General features: G+C 39.8%; 1 protein-coding gene across 3 annotated transcripts in view; it reads left to right on the forward strand.

Annotated features, from left to right (window-relative positions):
• The window catches only part of SMOC1 (SPARC related modular calcium binding 1), a 128,720-nt gene that overhangs the window by 46,670 nt on the left and 62,370 nt on the right, over nucleotides 1–19,680 (forward strand). For all 3 annotated transcript variants that reach the window (XM_021540752.2, XM_021540753.2, XM_021540755.2), the window contains exons 3-5: nucleotides 2,223–2,335; nucleotides 12,321–12,420; nucleotides 14,869–14,916. In XM_021540752.2, the coding sequence (XP_021396427.1) occupies nucleotides 2,223–2,335; nucleotides 12,321–12,420; nucleotides 14,869–14,916 (261 nt within the window). The remainder of the gene's footprint in view (nucleotides 1–2,222; nucleotides 2,336–12,320; nucleotides 12,421–14,868; nucleotides 14,917–19,680) is intronic.

Raw genomic sequence — 19,680 nt, forward strand, 5'->3', positions numbered from 1 at the left:
TTATGTTCAGGAAAAGAACCAGAAATGCCTGTCTGCAGTCTTGTATCCTCATATATAGAGACTAAAAAACACTTTCATTTGGCAACTCTTGTGGTTTGATTGTCATGTAAGAAAGTCACACTTTTTTTTTTTTTTGGTTTTTTTTTTTTTTTTCTTTTTGCTACTTAGTTGTCTCCTGTGAAGCAGAAGTTGAAAGTGTTTTCAGTCAGGCAGATATGAAACAAAGTGCAGGCGCACCATCTGTTTTTGTAGTAATGTCCTCTGTCAAGCAAGATTAGATTCTTAAGCTTGAACAGGAGATCTGCAGGTGATGGGTGTTCCAGTTAGAAGCATTCCAAGTGCTTCCTTTTCAGCTGAAAGAGCGAGCACATGTTTGGAAGGATCAGTTGGCAGGACTATCCTCCACTGGAGATGTGCAAACAAGGTCTGATTTTCTGGTCACATTGGCAAGCAGGCAAAAAGGAAATTCCATGTCAAAACTTATGGATAACTAGAAAAAAAATACAGTGTAAATTTTATTGAAGTCTTTTTTATTCTGTAAGAATTTCACTCTTCATACAAGTGCGTGATGGGCCCACCTGAGATCAAAGTTACATGTGCTTTGGTATTATGCAAACACCCAACAAACAAATTAGTCTAAAGATAAGTGACACAGGATCAGAAATGACATAAGGTCACGGGGGTGAGGTGTCCAACTTGTAGTCACTCAGTGGTCATTGGCAGAGTTGATACAGGTGCTGTTGCTTTCTAATGCAGTGCCTAATCAGCTGGCATCTGTATATAAGCAACTGTATACTATTGCTGTGAATCATTCTTTTTCCAGAGAGAACAGTTTGATTTTCATAATTTCAGAAGCCTTGTGAAATCCTTCTTGGGAAGTAATGTGATATGTTTAAAATGAAACTGTGTTGACAAAAACTTAATCTTCCGAGTCATCAGATGTATAAATAAAGTACTCGGCCTGAAAGCTTTGGTCTGTCTTTATCATAACTATTTACAGCATTGTCATTGATTTCTATGTCTAGAGATGCCTGGATGGAAGTTACTTCTATTGCCACACAATGTGAACTCAATTGCTCTAAGAACCCAGACTGACTTTCTAATTTAATGCTGGTATTAGTGATTCTGTTGTCAAAGTTCATGTGATCTGTGAAACAGAATGTGATCTTCAGGGATCTAGTGCAATTTTTTTGTTAACCAGTATGATTTCTGTGGCTGGTACAATGAGGACTGAAACTTGTTCACTCTGTAATGGTGCTGCTAAAAGATTTTGATGTTTCTGCCCTGAAAATCTTTAGTCAGTGGATTCATGGGAGAAGAAAGAAGGTGCTAGTTCTGGTGTCAGAGTGCCATGGAAACAGATTTTCACTGTTTTCCTTCTCTTTCTAGACTGAACAGCAGTATTGTTAGACCTGATGTTTTTAAATGTAAACACTGAGTCAATCTGGATCTCTGCAGGGCAAAACTTCCCTTTTTTTACTCATCAGTCATTAGACTTATCTGGGTATACTCTGTAACAGTGAGCTTGACCTAGAAGGGGTGAAGGTCATGCTGCACTTTGCCATCATCTGAAGTAAAAACTGAGATCTTAACCCCTCAAACTCTGCTTGCAGTGCAAGTTTTTTTCTTGTCTCCAAAGTAAGTAACTGATGCATGAGAAAGTTATCATGCACACCTGGCTGCAAGCACTGGGACTAGAGGTAAAAGCTGAGTTTCAGGAAAGCACAGGAAATAGCACATCTGCCTCATCTGAACCACACAGAGGTGGAAGTTCATATGGATAATTGGCTATTTTAGTATCTTTCTGGGAGAATTTCTCAGAGAAGAGGGGGTCATCTCTTCCATGTTGCTCACTGCTTGGCCTGAACTATCTGATGATACTCAGCCATCCAGTTTCAGGCTGTTAATGGCCTTTCATTGTGTGGACATTGTGCTCCAGTGCTGGTTGAAAGAAGCTTCCAGGATCCTTAGATGACCATAAAAACTACTGACTAGGAAATTAGCATCTCTTAATTAACTGGCTCATAATTTTATTGTCTGGGCTCATATTTGTCTTTAGGATCATGAGTGGTAGCTCCATATCTACCTTGTGAATGTGCAGTAATGGTCTTTTATGTTTCATATTTATTTGTTTTGGGGATTTTCCCTTGCAGCTGCACAGGTCATCTGGTAGCTTTTGGAGAGGCCAAATTGCAATGTGAGTTTTGCTTTTCTCTTTGTAGATGGTGGCCAAAGCAAGTGTCGATTAGAGAGAGCTCAAGCACTGGAACAGGCAAAGAAGCCTCAGGAAGCAGTCTTCATCCCAGAATGCAATGAGGATGGATCTTTCATGCAGGTAAAATTTCTATTTGCTTCATTCAGCTAGGCTTCAGGTGTCTGTGGAAGTTTCAGTGTTAAGGGCCAAGGGATGATAGCAGAGTGGGTATATACTCTGACCCAGTTATCTGGGTAAAAATTTGAAAGCTGGGAACATCTTTAACCAAATAAAAGTTTGATTCAGTCACGATACCTTAAAATACACAAATGCGATAGCATCCAGCTCCAGTGTAGTACAGGAACAAATGGCATTAATCTTCAGCATTGCATAGAAAGAAAAACAGTTACAGGGGAGGTCAATTTTTCCATGAAGAGGGGCTATAAAGAGAGCTGTGGCTTACAACAGAGCAGGGTGGATGCAACTGATTCTGCTATTACCTCTGCTTTATCTATCCCAGGAAAAAAAGCAGTCTATTCAGCCTGTTTCTTCTGCAGGGTACTTCTTGTACTATATGTCTTGTAGTGATTTGGAGGACTGGCAGAGAGGAGATGAGACTGCTTTGTTGGGTTTTTGATTCCTCACTGTTAGGTTGCTGAAGTTTGCCAAAGCAGGGTAGAATTGAAGAGCAATACTTGGTTCTGTTACCATGAACATATTGAGCAGTGTCCCAGTGCTGACTGAACTGGCTGATAAAAATGGCTCATGCACAGTTTCCTGATAGTTTCATGCTGTCTGCTCAGTTTTGCATGCATCTAAAAAGCCAAAAACCTGCAACCCTGTGACCTCTACTTTGTGGATTTAGGCAAATCACAGAATGTTTTTTGCCTAACTTTCCATACATCTAATACTACTCTAGATACCTTCTCTCTCGGAGAAATTTTAGGACCAATACACTGGTTGCTTGCAAGGTCCTCTGAAGGTAAGAAATTCCAAAACAGAATCAATATTGGCTAAAAAAAAGATGAGAAAGGCAGAGAACTTTGGATTTGGTTCAAACATTTTGTAATGCCTAGAGGGATAGGAGAGGAAAGATTTTTTTTGGTGATAACTCACCAAAATTTTATTCCCCTCCTCAGACTTACCCTCCCATTATCTGGTGTGTAGGAGTGTTTTTGTTTTGTTTTTGTTTTTTGATGATGAAGTAGAAAAATTGTATTCATCCTGCAAACTGCATGTTTCTTTAGAGCAGCATTCTGTTTCTATACTGTGTGGACCATCATGAGAAGGTTGGGACAGGAGAAGATGGCTGCAATTTCTTGCAGTTTAACTGCACTTTCAATTGTTGAAATTTGATTTTGTATAGATCTTCTCAGATTGTGTTGGCACTGGAGGCGAATGCTTATGAAAGCTAGCACAGTGGGCCAACACGGAACAAAGTGTTCCATGTTAAACTTCATAGTTCAAGAAAAAAGGGGTAAGGAAAGCCAACTTTGAAATGTCTATCACCTGTCCATCAACCTCTTGGAGAGGAAAGTGGGTGAAAGTTTTATCCTTATAAGCTGGCTGATAGTATAGTTGATAAAGCTTTGATTCAGACAGGTTTATTTTGAAGGTTGGTACCAGTGTCTGGATTGTGGAGAAGTTGCTGGACTTTTCCTTGGCACATTCCTTAGCCAGTGTTGTTTGCCAGTTGAGGGGCAGCATGAAACTGCTTACAAAAATTGTGTGGTGTCAATTGGCAGCCAAGTGATATTTCACATTCTTCTTCCATTCAGTTCTATCTGTGAACACTAAAGTGCTTTTGTTTTACCTGGCATGATGAAGGAAGCCTCTGATCTCTTTGTATCTGGAATTAACTGAAGTTTCATATAATTCCTTGGTTCACAAAAATACCCTGCATTCCACATACCTCACAAACCAGCTTCATCAGTTATATTGCAGCATTTAAGGTAATTGTCCCTGCATAAGATTTAAGTGAAAAATAATGTCCAAGAAAGCTAACTAGTTTCAACCTGCTTTTGAGACAAATATTTCCTTTAGATTCTGGTCAAAAGGAATTAAATTTTGATTTAAAAAAAATATGTATAAAACCTAGAATTTTGGTGGACAGTCTAAACTGTTTTGCTTCTGGCAACTCATGAATAGATCTCATCAGGTGGAGGTATTTTTGATACTGTTTCTTTTGTGCAGAAAATTGAAGCCTCTGGGTTCTGCTCTACAGGGAGGCTGTGTTCTTGTGAAGTCCCTGAGGCCTTGCTGAAGTCAGCTCTGGACTGTTGTTAGTTTATTCTGATCCAATACCCAGTATTATATATATCCAGATGCATCTAGATTCCAAAATCTCCATTGGGAAGTCTACAACAGAACAGCATCTCTCAATGAAGTTTCTAGGAAAAATACTCACAGTGCTCTTCAACATGGAATGCCCATCCCAACAATAGTCTAAGCAGATGCACATGTTTCAGGGTATATAAAGTTGGCTAGAGAGACATTTCCAATAACTTTCCCCTTTCTGTGTAACTGTTATTGAAAGGGAGTTTTATGTAGAAGAAAAAAATCTGATCAGAGAGGAAACAAAGATGCATGCATGTAGTTAGAATATCAAATGTCTGAATTGTTACAGCACTCATTCAAGATGTAGATGACTTGCTTTCAGGTCACCTTGCTGAGCCTAGTGAACACAGTAGGTATTCAGGCCCACATCATTGTCCTTGCCATTAGACTTCAAAAGAGTGTGATTTTTAATTTAAGAAATTAATTAATTGTTGGAAATTTTTGAAATTTATGTAGAACTGAGAAGAGCAGTACAGATGTGGGAGAATTAGGTAGCAGTAACTATGTTCAGAGAACCTTCTTGGTTTTAACAAGATTGAACTGTTGCTTTTGTAGTTCTCTGTAATTATCTTGATTAGAAACAAAATTGCAATTACTCTGGGTAAACATTGAAGGTGAAGCTGTTCCTCTGAAAGCAGCATTAGTCTGCCCTTTTCAGCTCCTGGAGTTGTAGCCAGTTCAATACTGAATTTGGGGCTGGATGCTCTGCAGACTGGATGGGGCTGAAAGGTGCTGATGAGAACACAGCTCCTCTGCCGCTCTGTGAGCAGGAGCATGCACCATGGAGGAAGACCATGCTCACTTACTTCCTCCTGCTTCCTGCAGGCTTGGATCTACCACAGTTTGATGTGGCAGGGAGGTGAAAGGGAGAAGGGCCTAAAGGCAAAGGCCTTAGTTTGGTTTGCATGTAAATCCTTTTGTAGAGAGACATCGTGTGCATGTCTTATGACACTTTTATGATCTGTCTGGTTTTCATTGCCTGTGAAATTTAGACCGAAGTGAGTGTTGCCACTGGTTCTGTTGCTCAGCTGATCAGTTTTCCAGTTTTCTTATGCGTGATGAGGTATAATGGGGTTTGTTTACTGCATCAAGAGGAGCTAGCACTTGTCAATTCACTGGCTGTCATAACTGTTTCTATGCAACATGTGTGCTGCTTCCCCTTATTGTTGAGTATGCGTATTGCAAAGATCTTATCAAATCCCCTTTTAGTGCTACTCATGCACTTGCAGGGTGAAAAAGTGATGCTTCTTGCAGGCATGATGGGATGAGTGTAAATGGGGAAGCAGACCTGATTAATTCCTCTGGAATTGCTGTGTCTTTATATTTCAGTCTGTGTGGGGAATATTGTTTCCTATAACAAAATATCTCTACGCTTAGCCCACAATACTATAAGGCAGATAAAATTTGAGTTATTCACAACATAAGAATGTTTGTTAGATACTAATAATTTGATTAATTGTAGAAAACTAAGGTCACGTACTCTTATGCAGAATTAACCATGACTAAAATCAGTTTGTGTTCCCAAGACTTTTGCCTTTTTGCTAGTATGCTGTATTTTCCATAAATGCCATTCCTTTTCCATGCTGCACTTAACCTGCTGTGCTCTGTTCTTCATAAACAACAGGCACTAGTGGGTAATCTGCACACTTTCTTTTGCTGCCTAGTGCCATTGGGCTTGTTGCCATGGGCTGAGGGAGACTTGCATTCTTCATAGTTTTTCCCCAAGCAGTTTTTCAGAAAAGGTTGCTGAGATTTTAAACAGGATCTGTTACAGACAGATTAATATGAACATGAATAATGTTAATCCTGCCTTGGGGGTGTAGTTTTGTGGGAATTTGTAGTATGTCTTGCTGTTTGCTGTGACCTTCCACTGTCTAGTTGTGGTTTCTTTTCCTCACAAGTCTGCATAAAATTGACTGAGGGCAAATCTCCTTGGAGAATTTCTATGAGTTTAGGGTTCTTAAAATCTGGCTCCTGGTACAGTTATGATGCAGCACTGAGATTGCTCTAAAAGTGCATCAGTCAAACCTGTGGTCTTTTGACAAGATAAGTGAGGGGCTGACTATCTGAGCAGTTCTGCATTATCAGATAGCTTCCAGAGCATTACCACATTTTGTAATCTAAGTCTGCTTGGAAAGAGTAATCTATATTATGGTCCGTACCAGTAGTTTCACTCCACACTGCTCTAATACACATAAAATATTCTGTTTTCTCCCAAGTTCCCCACACAGCCCTCTCTAAAGATGTGGGGAACCCTTTCAGCCTTCAGTGTACTTCATGATTCAAGTCTGCTCCTCTGTATTGGTTAGTGTAGCATGATGCTGGGCAGAATTGCAAACTCACTTCTTAATGCAGCAAGGTACTGTGTAGACATGTCTGTCATTCCCTGGATGGTGTCTGTTATTCAATTATTCAGTGCTCAGATTCCAGCAATACTAAGCTCTCAAAGAATTCACCTCTCCTGTCAGAAGAACACAGTCTATCTTGCTAGAGTAAAAAAACTCTTTATAAAGCATCTGTTTTTTAAATGATAGGTAGTCCTGGCTTTTCTTTTATTAAGAAACATCCCTTCTATAAAATATGGTAGCTGTAGCTTTCTGTGAGTTCTGCTTTGCAGGTTTGCTACTTAAACACTTGCTTTCTTCCTGTGGCTTTCATTGTGTTTCTCATTTGTATGGAGTGCTAAAGATAAACCATGAGTGGGTAAGGAGGTAAGAACTTTGGTTATTTATGGCGTTTCTTCAAAGAAGTACCAGTCGAGATAGCAAAGGAACAGGTTCTTAAAGCGGGAGTGGACATGCTTAAGGAAAGTGACAATGTAAGGTCATTCTTAGCTTCAAAGTGTCATATTCTGTGTCAGAAGCAGAAAGACTCTCTTGAGGACCCTTTTCCTGAACTAAAAATAATGTATGTGTCAGCATGTGTGATGGGAATGTCCTTGATCAAGCTCTTTTGCCTCAGATCATTTATTTCCCTGGTTGTAGGAACAGTGAAATTCCTGTAGAGCAAGCATTTCTTGAGTGGTGCATAGACTTGAGGGAGGTGGGTGCTGCATAGAACCCAGGTGGGAATATTTGCACAACACTATTTTTGAAGAATTAAATATGAGTGGAGTACAGAAAAAGTGAAAAGAATTGTTTGAGGGACTGCAGTCCCAAAGAGGCTTAAACACAAGATTCAGACTAATAGATAGCTCGCCTAAAATTTCCTATACAGGTAAGGCAGGCTTCTGACAATAATCAGCTGACTCTCAATGTAGCAAAAAGTGTTACAAGATGCAGGGTTTAAGCATTACATCAAGACACGTGAGTCAGAACAGAGGATCACCGTGCAGAGTTAAGATAAATGGCCATCAGGCCAGTGTGCTGGTTGTGTACCACTAACTTGGGTTCAGAGGACTTTCTAGCTGAGCCTCAGAGGCTTGAACAAAGGAAAGACTTAATTAAAGAATTGCTGTGTCACACTGGCTTCTGCTCCCTGGGTCAGACTAGATGACCTGCTGGCTTGGAGCTATTTTTTTAGCTGTTTTTACAGTGTTTACAAGGAGCACCTGAATGCAGCCAGGATTTGGAGCCTTGCCTGGTTCTGTGGGTTCAGTCAGTAGCTCTGCTGCCTGCCCTTAGCCTCAGCAGTGCCATTCAAAAACCGGATGTGTTTTTTTCTTTTCTTATAGAAATATAGCTTTCAATACAGAATGAATGTTCTTCCCTTCTCATCTCTGCCCTCTATTGTGGAAGTAGCCGGGAAATGCTTGTTTGATCTGTGATGGGATAGGAATGGGTTGCTAAACATTTCATCTGAAGAGCAATGAGAGACTAGTCTGAGTGTTTCTATTCCTGTTGTCAGCCCAGTGCTTGCCCAAGCACTATTACAGCGTACTACCTCTTTCTGTAACTCCATGGAAACTGGTTTCAGCCGTCACAAGAATTCTTGCTTTACCTCTGTTCTCTCCATGATATGTGTATACAATTTCTCTCTCACTTCCAGTTTCTATTTGAGCAACATCCCCTTGGTCCTCATTTGTCAAATTGTTATAAAGGGATGCTGCTTGCTTGTTCAGAAGCTTTACTTTAGAAGCCTGCTTGTTTAGAAGTTTTACTTGGGAATTGGGTTCTAGCATTTCCAGTGAGATACTGAGGAGACCCAAAGAATGGCTTCTTTTTCACCTGAGGGACTTAAGAGGCAGAGTCATCGCCCAGTGACTACTCTTTTAATGCTTACATATTATAAGGAATTTTATGAGAACAGGTTTTTAATCATATGACCAGTGTATTGGCTGCTGTTTGATTTCACACATTATAATGGCAGGGTGGAGTAAAGAAAGTACTGCTACACTTTTAATTTGGGGAGTGGTGATGTGGAGCAATTTTTCTTGGGTTTGTCCCTCATGCTTTTCATCCTTCAGTTGAGACACAGGTAAGATGTCCTATCTCTCCATGAAAAATAACAACAGCATCCTTCTGCGTGAACAGTGTCCTGCTTGCAGTGCTTTAAAATGCAATTGGATTTTTTTTTTAATGTAGATGTTAATGGGGAGTCTGTTGGAGACCTCAAATGATTTAGAGGTTTTATTTCTTTCCTATTATGTAATTTTTATTGGTTTCCTATTATGTAACTTACAATACAGCTGTTGAACAGGTGTGTATTAATCTGAGTTAACAAACTCTGTTACATGCCTTTCCAGCAGTAACAGGCATTCTGTAGCTGCAGCTTGATTATCAATCAAGTCTATTGAGTATATAAAATTGTATTTTAGTATCTAAGATTGTATTTCCTCTGCCTCAGTGCTTAGCTTTAGAAGTCTGAAAGCCGAAAAAGTCAAAAGCACTTTTTCTAGCATGTATTTTGATAGAGTCAAAATTAACTCAATAACTGTAGATTACATCTGTGCAGTAAACGTATGTTGTGCTTACATACTTCCTTTCCTGATGATAAGTGTTTAAAAAATCTCACTACTTTGGGAGTAGGATGAGAATGAGATGGAATTTTGGGTTGACAATTGAAATTTTATTTAGAAATAAAAGCTCAAATTTAAGATAAAAGGAAAATTTTAAAGTAAACCCCCAAATTTTGGATATTCATTGCCAGAAGTGCTCTGAAATCAACATTTTATGTTTTTTTACACACTGTGCTTAGAAAAGGTACTGGATCAGCTATTGCCTTTACACTTTTTTCAGTGTCATACCAGTCCTGTGTAAGGGATGAAGAGTATACCTTCCCTCCCAGCCTTTAAGCTGCAAACTCTAGGCTTTAGGCTGCTGTTGTTATGACCCTAAATTGTACTGAGACCTGGTCAGGTATCATGGTGCAAGGTAGAGTGTCTCAATGTAAAAACATTCAGGCAACACAGCTGCACTGATTCTTGAGATTTCCAAAGTGCCCATTCTTCATGGCTAGCTGTCTGGCCTTTAGGATAATGGCTGAGCTTTAATTGCAGCTGTTATCTGTAGGAGGGAAGTCCTTTGGTATTGCAGTAAAACATGTGGTTGTGGTTGTTGTGAAAGTGCTGAGTGCTGTCAGTCTCCAATTTTTTTTTTTTTTCTTCCTTTTTCTAATGGCAATTTCTTTATTTTCTTAATGGCAACATGGGGGAAGAAAAGGTCATGGCCAAGGAGGACTAACATTTCTTAGCCTAGTTATTTACTAAATTACTTCACTTTTTAATGGGTGTAATGTACTTCACTTCCATAGATGAGTGTATGTAGTTCATAGTTCCCTACTGAGGTGTGTTACATAACATACTCTTAGTTAATGCATCTATCTTGAATTTGTGTCAATACATTTTTGTTTTTGGACTCTTCTGCCATGTACTTTGTTATTTTTCTGAAGATTTGGCTAAAGGACTATTAAGTGACTAATACTTGAGTTTTTTAAATGCTGGGTATGCTGGATTTTTTATGTAACATAACATGGGATGGTCTTGAGACCCTCTCCTGGCATTTAGCTCCCTTGGTAGGATTTTTACAATTAATGCAGCTTCTTGTGCTGTTGGGAATGCAGTCTTGTGTGCATGTGATCAGCAAAGATAAATTCTAAACACAAACCAGAGCATGTCTATCACATTTGTTTTGAGTGTTCAATTAATTACATTAAGCAATAAAAAAATATTTTCTAACTTGATTATTGCTTATAATAATCATAATACTTCTGAGTAATTTGCAGTCAATATTGTGATATATTGAGCAAAGAAAAATGAATCTGCAGATAGCAGTGACAGTGACTGCAGTAACGTGGGTATATGAGATGACTGTTGATTTTGGCTACTAAAAGTAAATGCTTGAGGCAAAATGATTGATTTGCACTTTAGTAAAACCCAAGATAAACAAGTAAAACCCAAGATAAACACGACGTACTGTGTTATAATTGCTCTTAGATCATGTTTTATGTGATATTCAAAGCCTTTAAAAAAAACCTGTCATTAAGTCTCTGAACAAACTTTGCTACCTTAGGGCATTGAAGCCAGCTGTCAGTGAGGGGAATGACTGGTTTTGCTCTGAAGGATCCCTAATGAGGCCACCAGCACAAACACCCCATCACTCTTCTCTTCTGTGTGAAGAGGACTGGAATTAGAAATAGGTTTCAATGAACTTGTTTGGAATAAAAAGAGAATGGACAGAATTAATTTTACAAGTAAAATAAAAAGGTAGTTTCTGAAATGGTCTCATTTCATGGTTTTTTTTCAGAAATGTATTGAAGGAGCCATCTCTAGTCTATAGTAACAGGATGTACTTCTATACCATTCCAAGATACTGACAAGGCATATTTAACTCCAGCTGAAAGTATGCTTATTAGAAAGAATTTTGGGACCTGTTAGTATTTGCACAGATGTCTGTACAATGATAGTTTACTTTTATCTCAAAGATGTCAGGGACATCCTGAATTTCATCCAATTGCTGGCTGCTCTGGAAGCTGAGGCTAAGTCTGTAATTAGATGTGTTAGGCTGAATGAAATTTTAGTGGTCCTGTATTAATATCTCCACAGATGTTACTAAGATCAGTCTGCTAGATCAGGACTTACCTATTCTTACTTGAGAGGTTCTGCATCTGAATTTGTAATTGTGGTATCTTTCTGTGGTGAAGGAAGGAACTGGACAGCTCTAGATGTTCAGCTCAGAAGCAGATCTTCAAAGTGAATCAGGATGAATTTTATACTGTGTACCTTTTGACTCACTAGAACCTTCATCAAATGTTCTTAAGTCCATGTCAATATATGAGGAGCAAGCATGTTTGATCTTGCTCCTGCTGTGTAGTTTGACATAGTAACACAATAGAGCTTAAATCTGTCTGGAGGAAGTTGGTTAACCAAGTCAGTATTGCACTTTTCCAGCCATGTAACTGAATAAAATGCTTCTGAAATGCCTACAGATGCTTCTCTCAGGCAGTGGCTATGGACTTTTGAGATAGGGTGGCCTTTCCATAACCCAGCTGGGGATGCAGGGGAACAAGTTTTTAATAGTAAACAGTAAGTGGGATGTAGCAGAGGGTGGAGTGAGCTAAGACACAACTGCTGCATCTCCCAACTGAAGTGTTCTCAGATGATTACTTGTAACTTCTTTTGCCTCCTGAATTTCAGCTACAGGAGTTGAAGTAGGAGAAATCACCTTTCTTTTGGAGGGGAGATGAGGGAAGAAAAGATGATATCAAAGGTAGTCTTCTGTAAGACCTCTTTGCTCTGAAGCATGTGTTTGTGATACCTCTGGGTTGGGACTTCAATAAGATGGTGAATGATAATAAAGTGGTTGGTGAAAGAGTGAGAAATGAAATGCCTGCTCTTTGTTTTATTAAACAGGTGCAGTGCCATACCTACACTGGATACTGCTGGTGTGTGACACCTGATGGCAAGCCTATTAGCGGCTCTTCTGTACAGAACAAAACTCCTGTATGTTCAGGTACTGTGGGAGTGGCTTCAGCAAATACTAACTTTATAACCAGAGGGCTGGGGTGAATGCATCCTTCTGAGAGCTCAGTCTTTTCAGGTGACTTGGCCAGTTTACCCCACTTAACACTGCACTTTGGACTCTGGCATGTCCACCCTGCAATTAGGATGCAGACACTTCTGCAAGGCTCAGTAAGAAAAGCCACTAAGGTGACAACTTGTGGCAGCCAAGGCAAGAGTCAGTGTTGCTGTGTACACCGACATCAAAGATTTGCTGAACAGATGGGATAATTTTTTTCCATGAGCTATATTGTAATCAAATGGTTCTTGGGCTATATTTTGTGGGACGTGGAGTAATATTTTGTACAGAGTGATTTCAGTTAATTCATGAAGGTGGTTCTATGCAAAACTGTCAGTTTCTGGAGTCCTGCTGTTATAATGAAATTCGGGTCTTCTGATCACGTTGCTCAGTTTAGGATCCCTGTGTTTGTGTCATGGGGGTGGACAGCACTGGGATTGCACCACAGCTCACAGGAGGGAGATCCAGACCCAGCCTGTTACTGGTGTTTATTAAGTGATGTTTTTCTGGGCTCTCAGGCTGACATTACTGTGTTGCCCAGCGGTTTATTGAGACCAAATCCACAAGTTTATTTAAAAAAGAGTAATTGCTTTTCTTTCTTCTCCACACCATTCAATATAGTAGTCCATGGCTCAAGTGGAATGAGATTGGGGTCCAGATTTTCATATGGCCCTTATCCATAGTTGGTCTAGTTTTGTGAGCTGTTGTGAACAGTCCTACTGTGACACCACAGTAAACACAGGCAGGCTTGTTCTGTACTTTGGGGAGAATTGAAGTGCAACACTGGAATTGTGCCGTCCTCACTTTCCTTTCTCCCCCCCAAAGAATTAGAGAAGAAGGAAAAGACAGTAAGCATAGGAGTGTGTTTCTAGCATGTTCAGTGATGCTACATGGCTTCATGCTCTACAATCTGCACCTTGAGGGTTTTAGTATAGCTCTTAGTATAGCTCTTCAAACACCTTGCAGTGTTTGCTTTTTAGGTAGGAGCATGGCAGGAGTCAAACCTTTGGGATTCTGATTTTTTTTTTACCTTAACCTGTGTCCTCTTGGCTGTAGGGTGTTCTGTGGTAGTAAGCAAACTTACACTTATTACTTGTGGTAATAAGTGACTTGCATAAGGGTTTGAGTTGAGTGGGAGAGCTGTCTGAGAACCAGTGACCCAATGTACCTTGAGGAGATGCTTGGTTTTTCACAGGCATGTGGAAAGAAAAAAAATTAATATCCTATTTTAGTGTAAGGTGCAATCCTACAATAATTTGACTTAAACCTTTAGAATATGACTTTATGACACCATTTCCAGTATATCATTTTGGTAGGGCATGTTTTTGACTTTTACTGATCTATCCAGTTAGTCTTGTTGCAGAAAAGTAAAGCCATGTTATACTGTAAGACATAGATGTTAGACATATGATGACTAATACTGAGTTTGTACTTACTACTTGTGATTCAGCAGTAGATCTGTGATCAACTGATCTACAAGTGAAAGTGTCCAGACAATAGTTTACCTTCAGAGTTTGTCTTGATCAGATTCTTGGGGCTGTCAGAGCTGTCTTCTTTAAAGCTGTCTTTTGATCCATGTTTCCTGAATATTCAGTAATCATTGGAAGTGTTTAGTAATGGTGTATGAAAGAATTAGTTTCCTGTGAATAAAGCTATTAAAAAAAAAAAAGCTTATAATAGATTTTTATACAATTTGGTAATGGATTTATTTAAAGAGTTTTTATTACCTGTTCAAGTTTTAGTAGAAAACTGTGATGAAGCGCTAAAGCAGCGTGCAGAACCAAGCATGGAATTATATATACTATGTGAAGATCTAAGTTATAATAGACAACCCAAGATGTGTTCTGTTCATGTACATGTTGGATCTTACTTAATGTCCCATTTCAAACAGCTGGGGATGTTCAGGGGTTGGTTGAAATCCATTTTCTGCAAATTGTCCCACTTAATCCCTTTCCTCTGGAATACTGTGCTTGCATTCCCCTCACACTCTCCCCATCTGCTTTTGATTTGTTCTTCCTGACATTTGCAAATTAAAGAAGTGACTCTTACTGATCTTTCCTTCTTGCTCTTGGATTTATTCCAGGTTTCTTACTAGCATGATGCTCTCTTGAGGTCTTTCAAATCACTAGATCCAGCTACTAAAGATTTCTTGTTTACCTTTATCCCAATTGAATGTGTTGATGCATAAAACTTCCTTATACTTTTGGTGTTGGTTGAAGCCACAGGCTCTCTGAGTCTTAAATGGAGCTGTTGACATGTAAATAGATGCTTTATGGGTCGAGATATTGATTGCATTATTGTGACATTATATGCTCTGTGTGATCATGCAGCATCTAAATTGATGTCTTTTTTTCTTCTTTTTTTTTTTTCCTTCCCCTTTAGGTTCAGTAACTGATAAACCATCAAGCCAGGGTAATTCGGGAAGGAAAGGTGAGTAGAGTCCTGTGCTTCACCAACTTGTTTTGTAACAGCAGCAGCCAAGCCAAGTCCCTTAAGACAGCTCAGAACATGGGTTCCTAAGCGTCTCCAGGGTGCAGGGGTGGTTGTGCCACTAGAGCTCCCCTTCAGGAGGAGGAATAAGATGACTGTTCTGCTCCCTGCAGAGTAGAAAAGGGTGTTCTCTGCTCTGTGCTTCTCAGCTGAGTTGAAGAAAGCTGAGCTTCCCAAAGGAGTGTCTGGTCCAGAATAACCTCTGCTTGTTCACCTTGAAGCAACATACTGAGCATTTCTCAGTAAAATCGCTAGAGATTAGGAAGGGTGTCAGTATGGTCTGTGCTCCAAAAAACAGGAGTGCCAGTGTCATGGTTGTGGCTTTGTATGCGTTGAAAGCTGGGTTTTTTTAACAGTGCATAAAACCTTCTGGCCAGCTGGAGCAATGCTGGATTAAGCCTTAGCAGTGCTTGGAAATCTCACAGGCATTTATTCTTCTTCTTTACACTCCTGTCTTTAGTCCTTGCCCTTCCTGAATAAAGGATTCGATGGGTCATTGTTCTTCTGTGAGTATTCATAGCTCTTCCCTGTGTCCTCTGGTTTGCATTCACTGAAATGGTTTTGAGAGGGTTGACCACTGAAGTATACATTGAGAAGCAGTCAAATATGTCTTTAGGCCTTTTCCACACCCTAATTTTCAGCCTTTTTCCCCTCTAGCCCCAGTGGAGAGGCAGCTTTTGAGTTTGTCTCCATACTCCAGGAAAACTGTGCTGAATACCTCTTCACTTTTGCTGGTGAGGATCAATGCTCTTTCCTGGGAGAAGTTCCTGTTTTGATAAGCAAAGCAGGACTTTTAGTGCTAACACTCTAAAGCAGTTATTCCTGACACTTCAAAGTGAAGGAAAACACTGACTTTGGTGCCAGTACTTTGAAGGATATCTTCCATGCTGGGAATGTCAATCAGGTCCTGAAAGCACTTAATGGGGATTTGATTGCTCTGTTCAGAGTAGAGATGTATTTTGAGCATATCTGCTCTACAGCCTATTGCTTAAGGTAAGGAGAAGAAATATGCAAGGAAAAGTACTTAGTTGAGATTGAATGCTGAAGCCTGTTTCTTATTTTAGGTAAGGATATGTCTCTTTAAACCTGTAATTATGCATTAATGTGTAACTGGCACCTGAACACATGGTTATAATTCTGTTAATGCAATCATTGCCAGTCTAGCCTGAAGTACAAGCAAATCAAATAGCTCTTGAAATCTGCATTATTTTGGAGTTATTTGTAGGCTTTTTACCTGGGTAGTCCTGGTCTGCTCTAGGATTGAAAGCAGCTGACATTGGATTTCATGAGAAACAGGAGCAAAAGGGAAAAACATCTGAACTTGCTTTTTCTTCCACACTCCCTTTATTAACTCAGGGTTGAAGCATGCAAAAAGAAAACTGTAAATGGTATGAACTAATTTAAAATTTGTAATATAAATTGATTCTCCATGGTGCTGCCTGTGGCATCCTGTTTCAAGGATGGTATGCTTGGTCATGTGGCTGCAGAAATGTCCTGTGCAGTATCTGTCAAAAGGGAAACGTTTCCCTTTGGGCCAGCATGCTTCAAGCAGTCATGTCAACTTTCTGTCTCCTGCAGTTCTGAATCTGTTAGTATCTCCTAGAAACCCAGACATAAGCAAGTCTGGCCCTATTCCATCATGTTAGAAAAATACTTATGAGCAGCTTTTTAATGGGTCTTTTAAAATCAAGAGGGCTTTTAGAAGCTGTAATAATTTGGTTTAAAATCTGATGGACATAGCATTACTTTTTCATCTAATGGTGAAAATGACTAATCTAAAAATGAATTTGTCCTTCTTATCAGGTTTTTCTTTCTTAAGTTACCTTGGTTCAAAATTCCAGTATCAGTTGGAGAAAGCTGGAATCAAGAACAGCCTGGCTTTCTTGAAGCAAGGTGGTTGCTGCAGGTCTTCTCTGAACACTGATGGCAAGCCAGCATGCACATAATCGTTTGTTCTAGCTGAGTGCTCCGACACTTGTTGCAAAGATTGCCCTTTGCAAGGTGACAAAAAGAGCAGGATGAGGAGAGGTCCAGCAGGAACTGGGACAGTGATGACTTTTCTTTTCTAGAGGCACAGCCTGGAAACTTCTGATATCTCTTTGGGCAACTGCCTTCTGATTTGGGAGCTTTTGGAATTGCACAGCAGACTCCTCCCTCTCTTCATCCCTGAGTGAGGGTCTTGTAGTCAAAGAGCATTTCTGACATAGAATAGGTATTCTGAAGGAAACAAAGAATAGCTAGGACTTTCAAAAGTGATTTCTTTTTTCTTGTTCATACAGGAATGTAAAATATGAGCTAATAAACTTAGTGCCTTTCAAGTTTTCAGGGCAAAAGGGTGGAGGCTGCTCTGCCTTAGGAGCAGTGTGGATGGGTAGACTTATGCTACTGGGTAATAAATGAAGACTTTACTAGCATATTAGCTCTCCTTTAGAAGAAGCAAATTAATGTTGGAAGGAGAAAAAGGTTATTGGTAATAACTAGTTATTGGTAATAACTCTTTCTTCAGATCATTTGCCCTCTTTTCCTTCCTGTTGAGCTCTAATTTCTGGGGCTCAGTAGGTACATTGGAGTACCAGAAGATATGAGGTAACATGATTCCATACACAGACCTCTCTCGCTACTGATGAGAAGAAAACAAAATGGCTTTATGTTCATATGGCTTGGCATATAGTTCCAGAAAGTGGTTCTGTGGAGCTTTCTGCAGAGAATAAGCAAGCATGCTGGCAAGAGATACTTCTAATTTCTAAATTCCGTGCTCTGGTGATCCATATTTACATGGCTTCTATTGCTGTATGATGCAATGCCAGTTAGTCATACAATTTGCCTCATAAGGTAATTTAAATAAAATTAAATTGGCAGCAAACCTAAAACTTTAAAATAGGCCATATTGATTTGTTCTGTATCCGAGGAGTGTTCAGTTGCTGGAAGGCAGAACAGACCTGGGCCTGGGGAGATGGAGGTGTGTTTGCATGAGGTGGAACTGAAGCCCAGGTCCTCCAGGGCATGCTTGCTTTGTGACTTTGCAGCTCAGACACTTATCAATGTCCTTTTTGTGCTGCATTTGTCCCACAGCTGAAGAACAAGTTTCCAAGAAATGTAATTGCTCTTTTGTGAGATTAGGATATTCAGAACCTGCAGAGTTCTTTTGCTCATAAGGAGCATCTTGCATTAATTTGCTCCAGTTTCTGCTAAGTTTGATGGTCCTGAGACACTATGAAAATGCATGCTGTCCTCTAGAGGTTTGGATCTCCCCAGTCTCTCCCACTAGGATGTTGTTAATGTTTTAAGAAGCAGTGAAAGGCCTCCTTGGAGCCAACCTTACTGGATTTCTTTCCTGCCTAAAGAATGGAGAACATTCCTTTCCAGCCACAGGGAAAAGTGTGCCATACTTTGAGACAAAAGAAGTAAACATGAAACAAAACAAAATTTTATTTTCTTTATCTGGGAAGTGTTGGAGCTTTAGCTCAGATTTAGGATATTGCAATCAGGAGTAGTGTCTTTTACAGTCACAAAGAAGGTTTTAAATGTAGTCTGGTTAGGAATCAGAGGGATGAAGAAAACAGCCATGTGTCTTCTTATCTCTGTAAATTCAATTGGTCTTCCTTGGTAAAACTGGAAACAGAGTAAATTAAAAGTGAGTGAAGAGGAAACATATTGAAGTAGGTATACTGGTTCATTAGTGGTAACTTACTGTTATGGACAATGCATGATACTATGTTTAAACCAACTGGATGAAAGAAGTGGAAAAGGATGGATCCCAGTAATCTGGGATTTAAAGGTGATGCAACTGCAGGGTAAATTTGGGCTGGAGTACCTTTCAGTGTCAGTCATGAAGAGTCTTTAGTGGCATGGACTCCCTTTTTCTTTTATAAAGTCTTTATCAATACAAAACGTTCCAGGCCTATTTTGAGTTGTCTTGTTCCCCTATTGCAAAAGCTGACAATAGAATCTGCAATTGCCTGAAGAGTTGGTGAAATGTAAGCTCTGATGGCCCTGCAGAAAGGAAAGCCCAGGTTGAACATGTTGTACAACTACTATCTTACATGTAGACATGACTCTCATATGGAGCTGCAAAAAGCTTTTTCTCAGTGAGTTTTGCAGCATATAAGAAAACACTGAAACAGTTTGAGAAACCTAAGATGGGCAACTTGAAATTCCTGCTGAAAATCCTAAGATAAGCAACTTGAAATTCCTGCCATTAAACATGTAGAATTGGGTTCTTTTTTGTGGGTTTAACTGTCAGAAATTAGTTTAAAGGCAGGCTTTGTTGGCAGGAAAATCCTGGGCTGCAATTGTGGGCAAGTTGGCCCTTTCTGTGGCTTTTTTTTGTGCTTTTTTCCAAGTGTCTTACCTCTAGAAAATGCTAATGGCCCAGTTATGCAGCCAACAGACTCAGCAGTTGGAATCAGTAATGAGCCATTAGTGTGAGTCAGTAATTAGGCTGAGCAGTAAAGGGCAAACACTCTCCTCAGGCAAACCCAAGCGAAGGAGGCTTGTGCTGATGAAAATAAATGGAGCTGCTTATACCTGGGGACCTGGAAGATTTCTCTGCTGCTGGTAAGAAGTCAGGTGCAGCTGGCCCTAATTCACCTGCCCTCAGCTTGCAGGGAGAGGAGCACATGGCCTCCACAGGGGCTCAAATGTCTCACAGAAGACAGAAACCAGCAAACTGAAATATGACTAAAACATCAGACTGGGACTTTG

This window comes from Lonchura striata, chromosome 6 (genome assembly GCF_046129695.1).
Source record: "Lonchura striata isolate bLonStr1 chromosome 6, bLonStr1.mat, whole genome shotgun sequence".
NCBI lineage: Eukaryota > Metazoa > Chordata > Aves > Passeriformes > Estrildidae > Lonchura > Lonchura striata.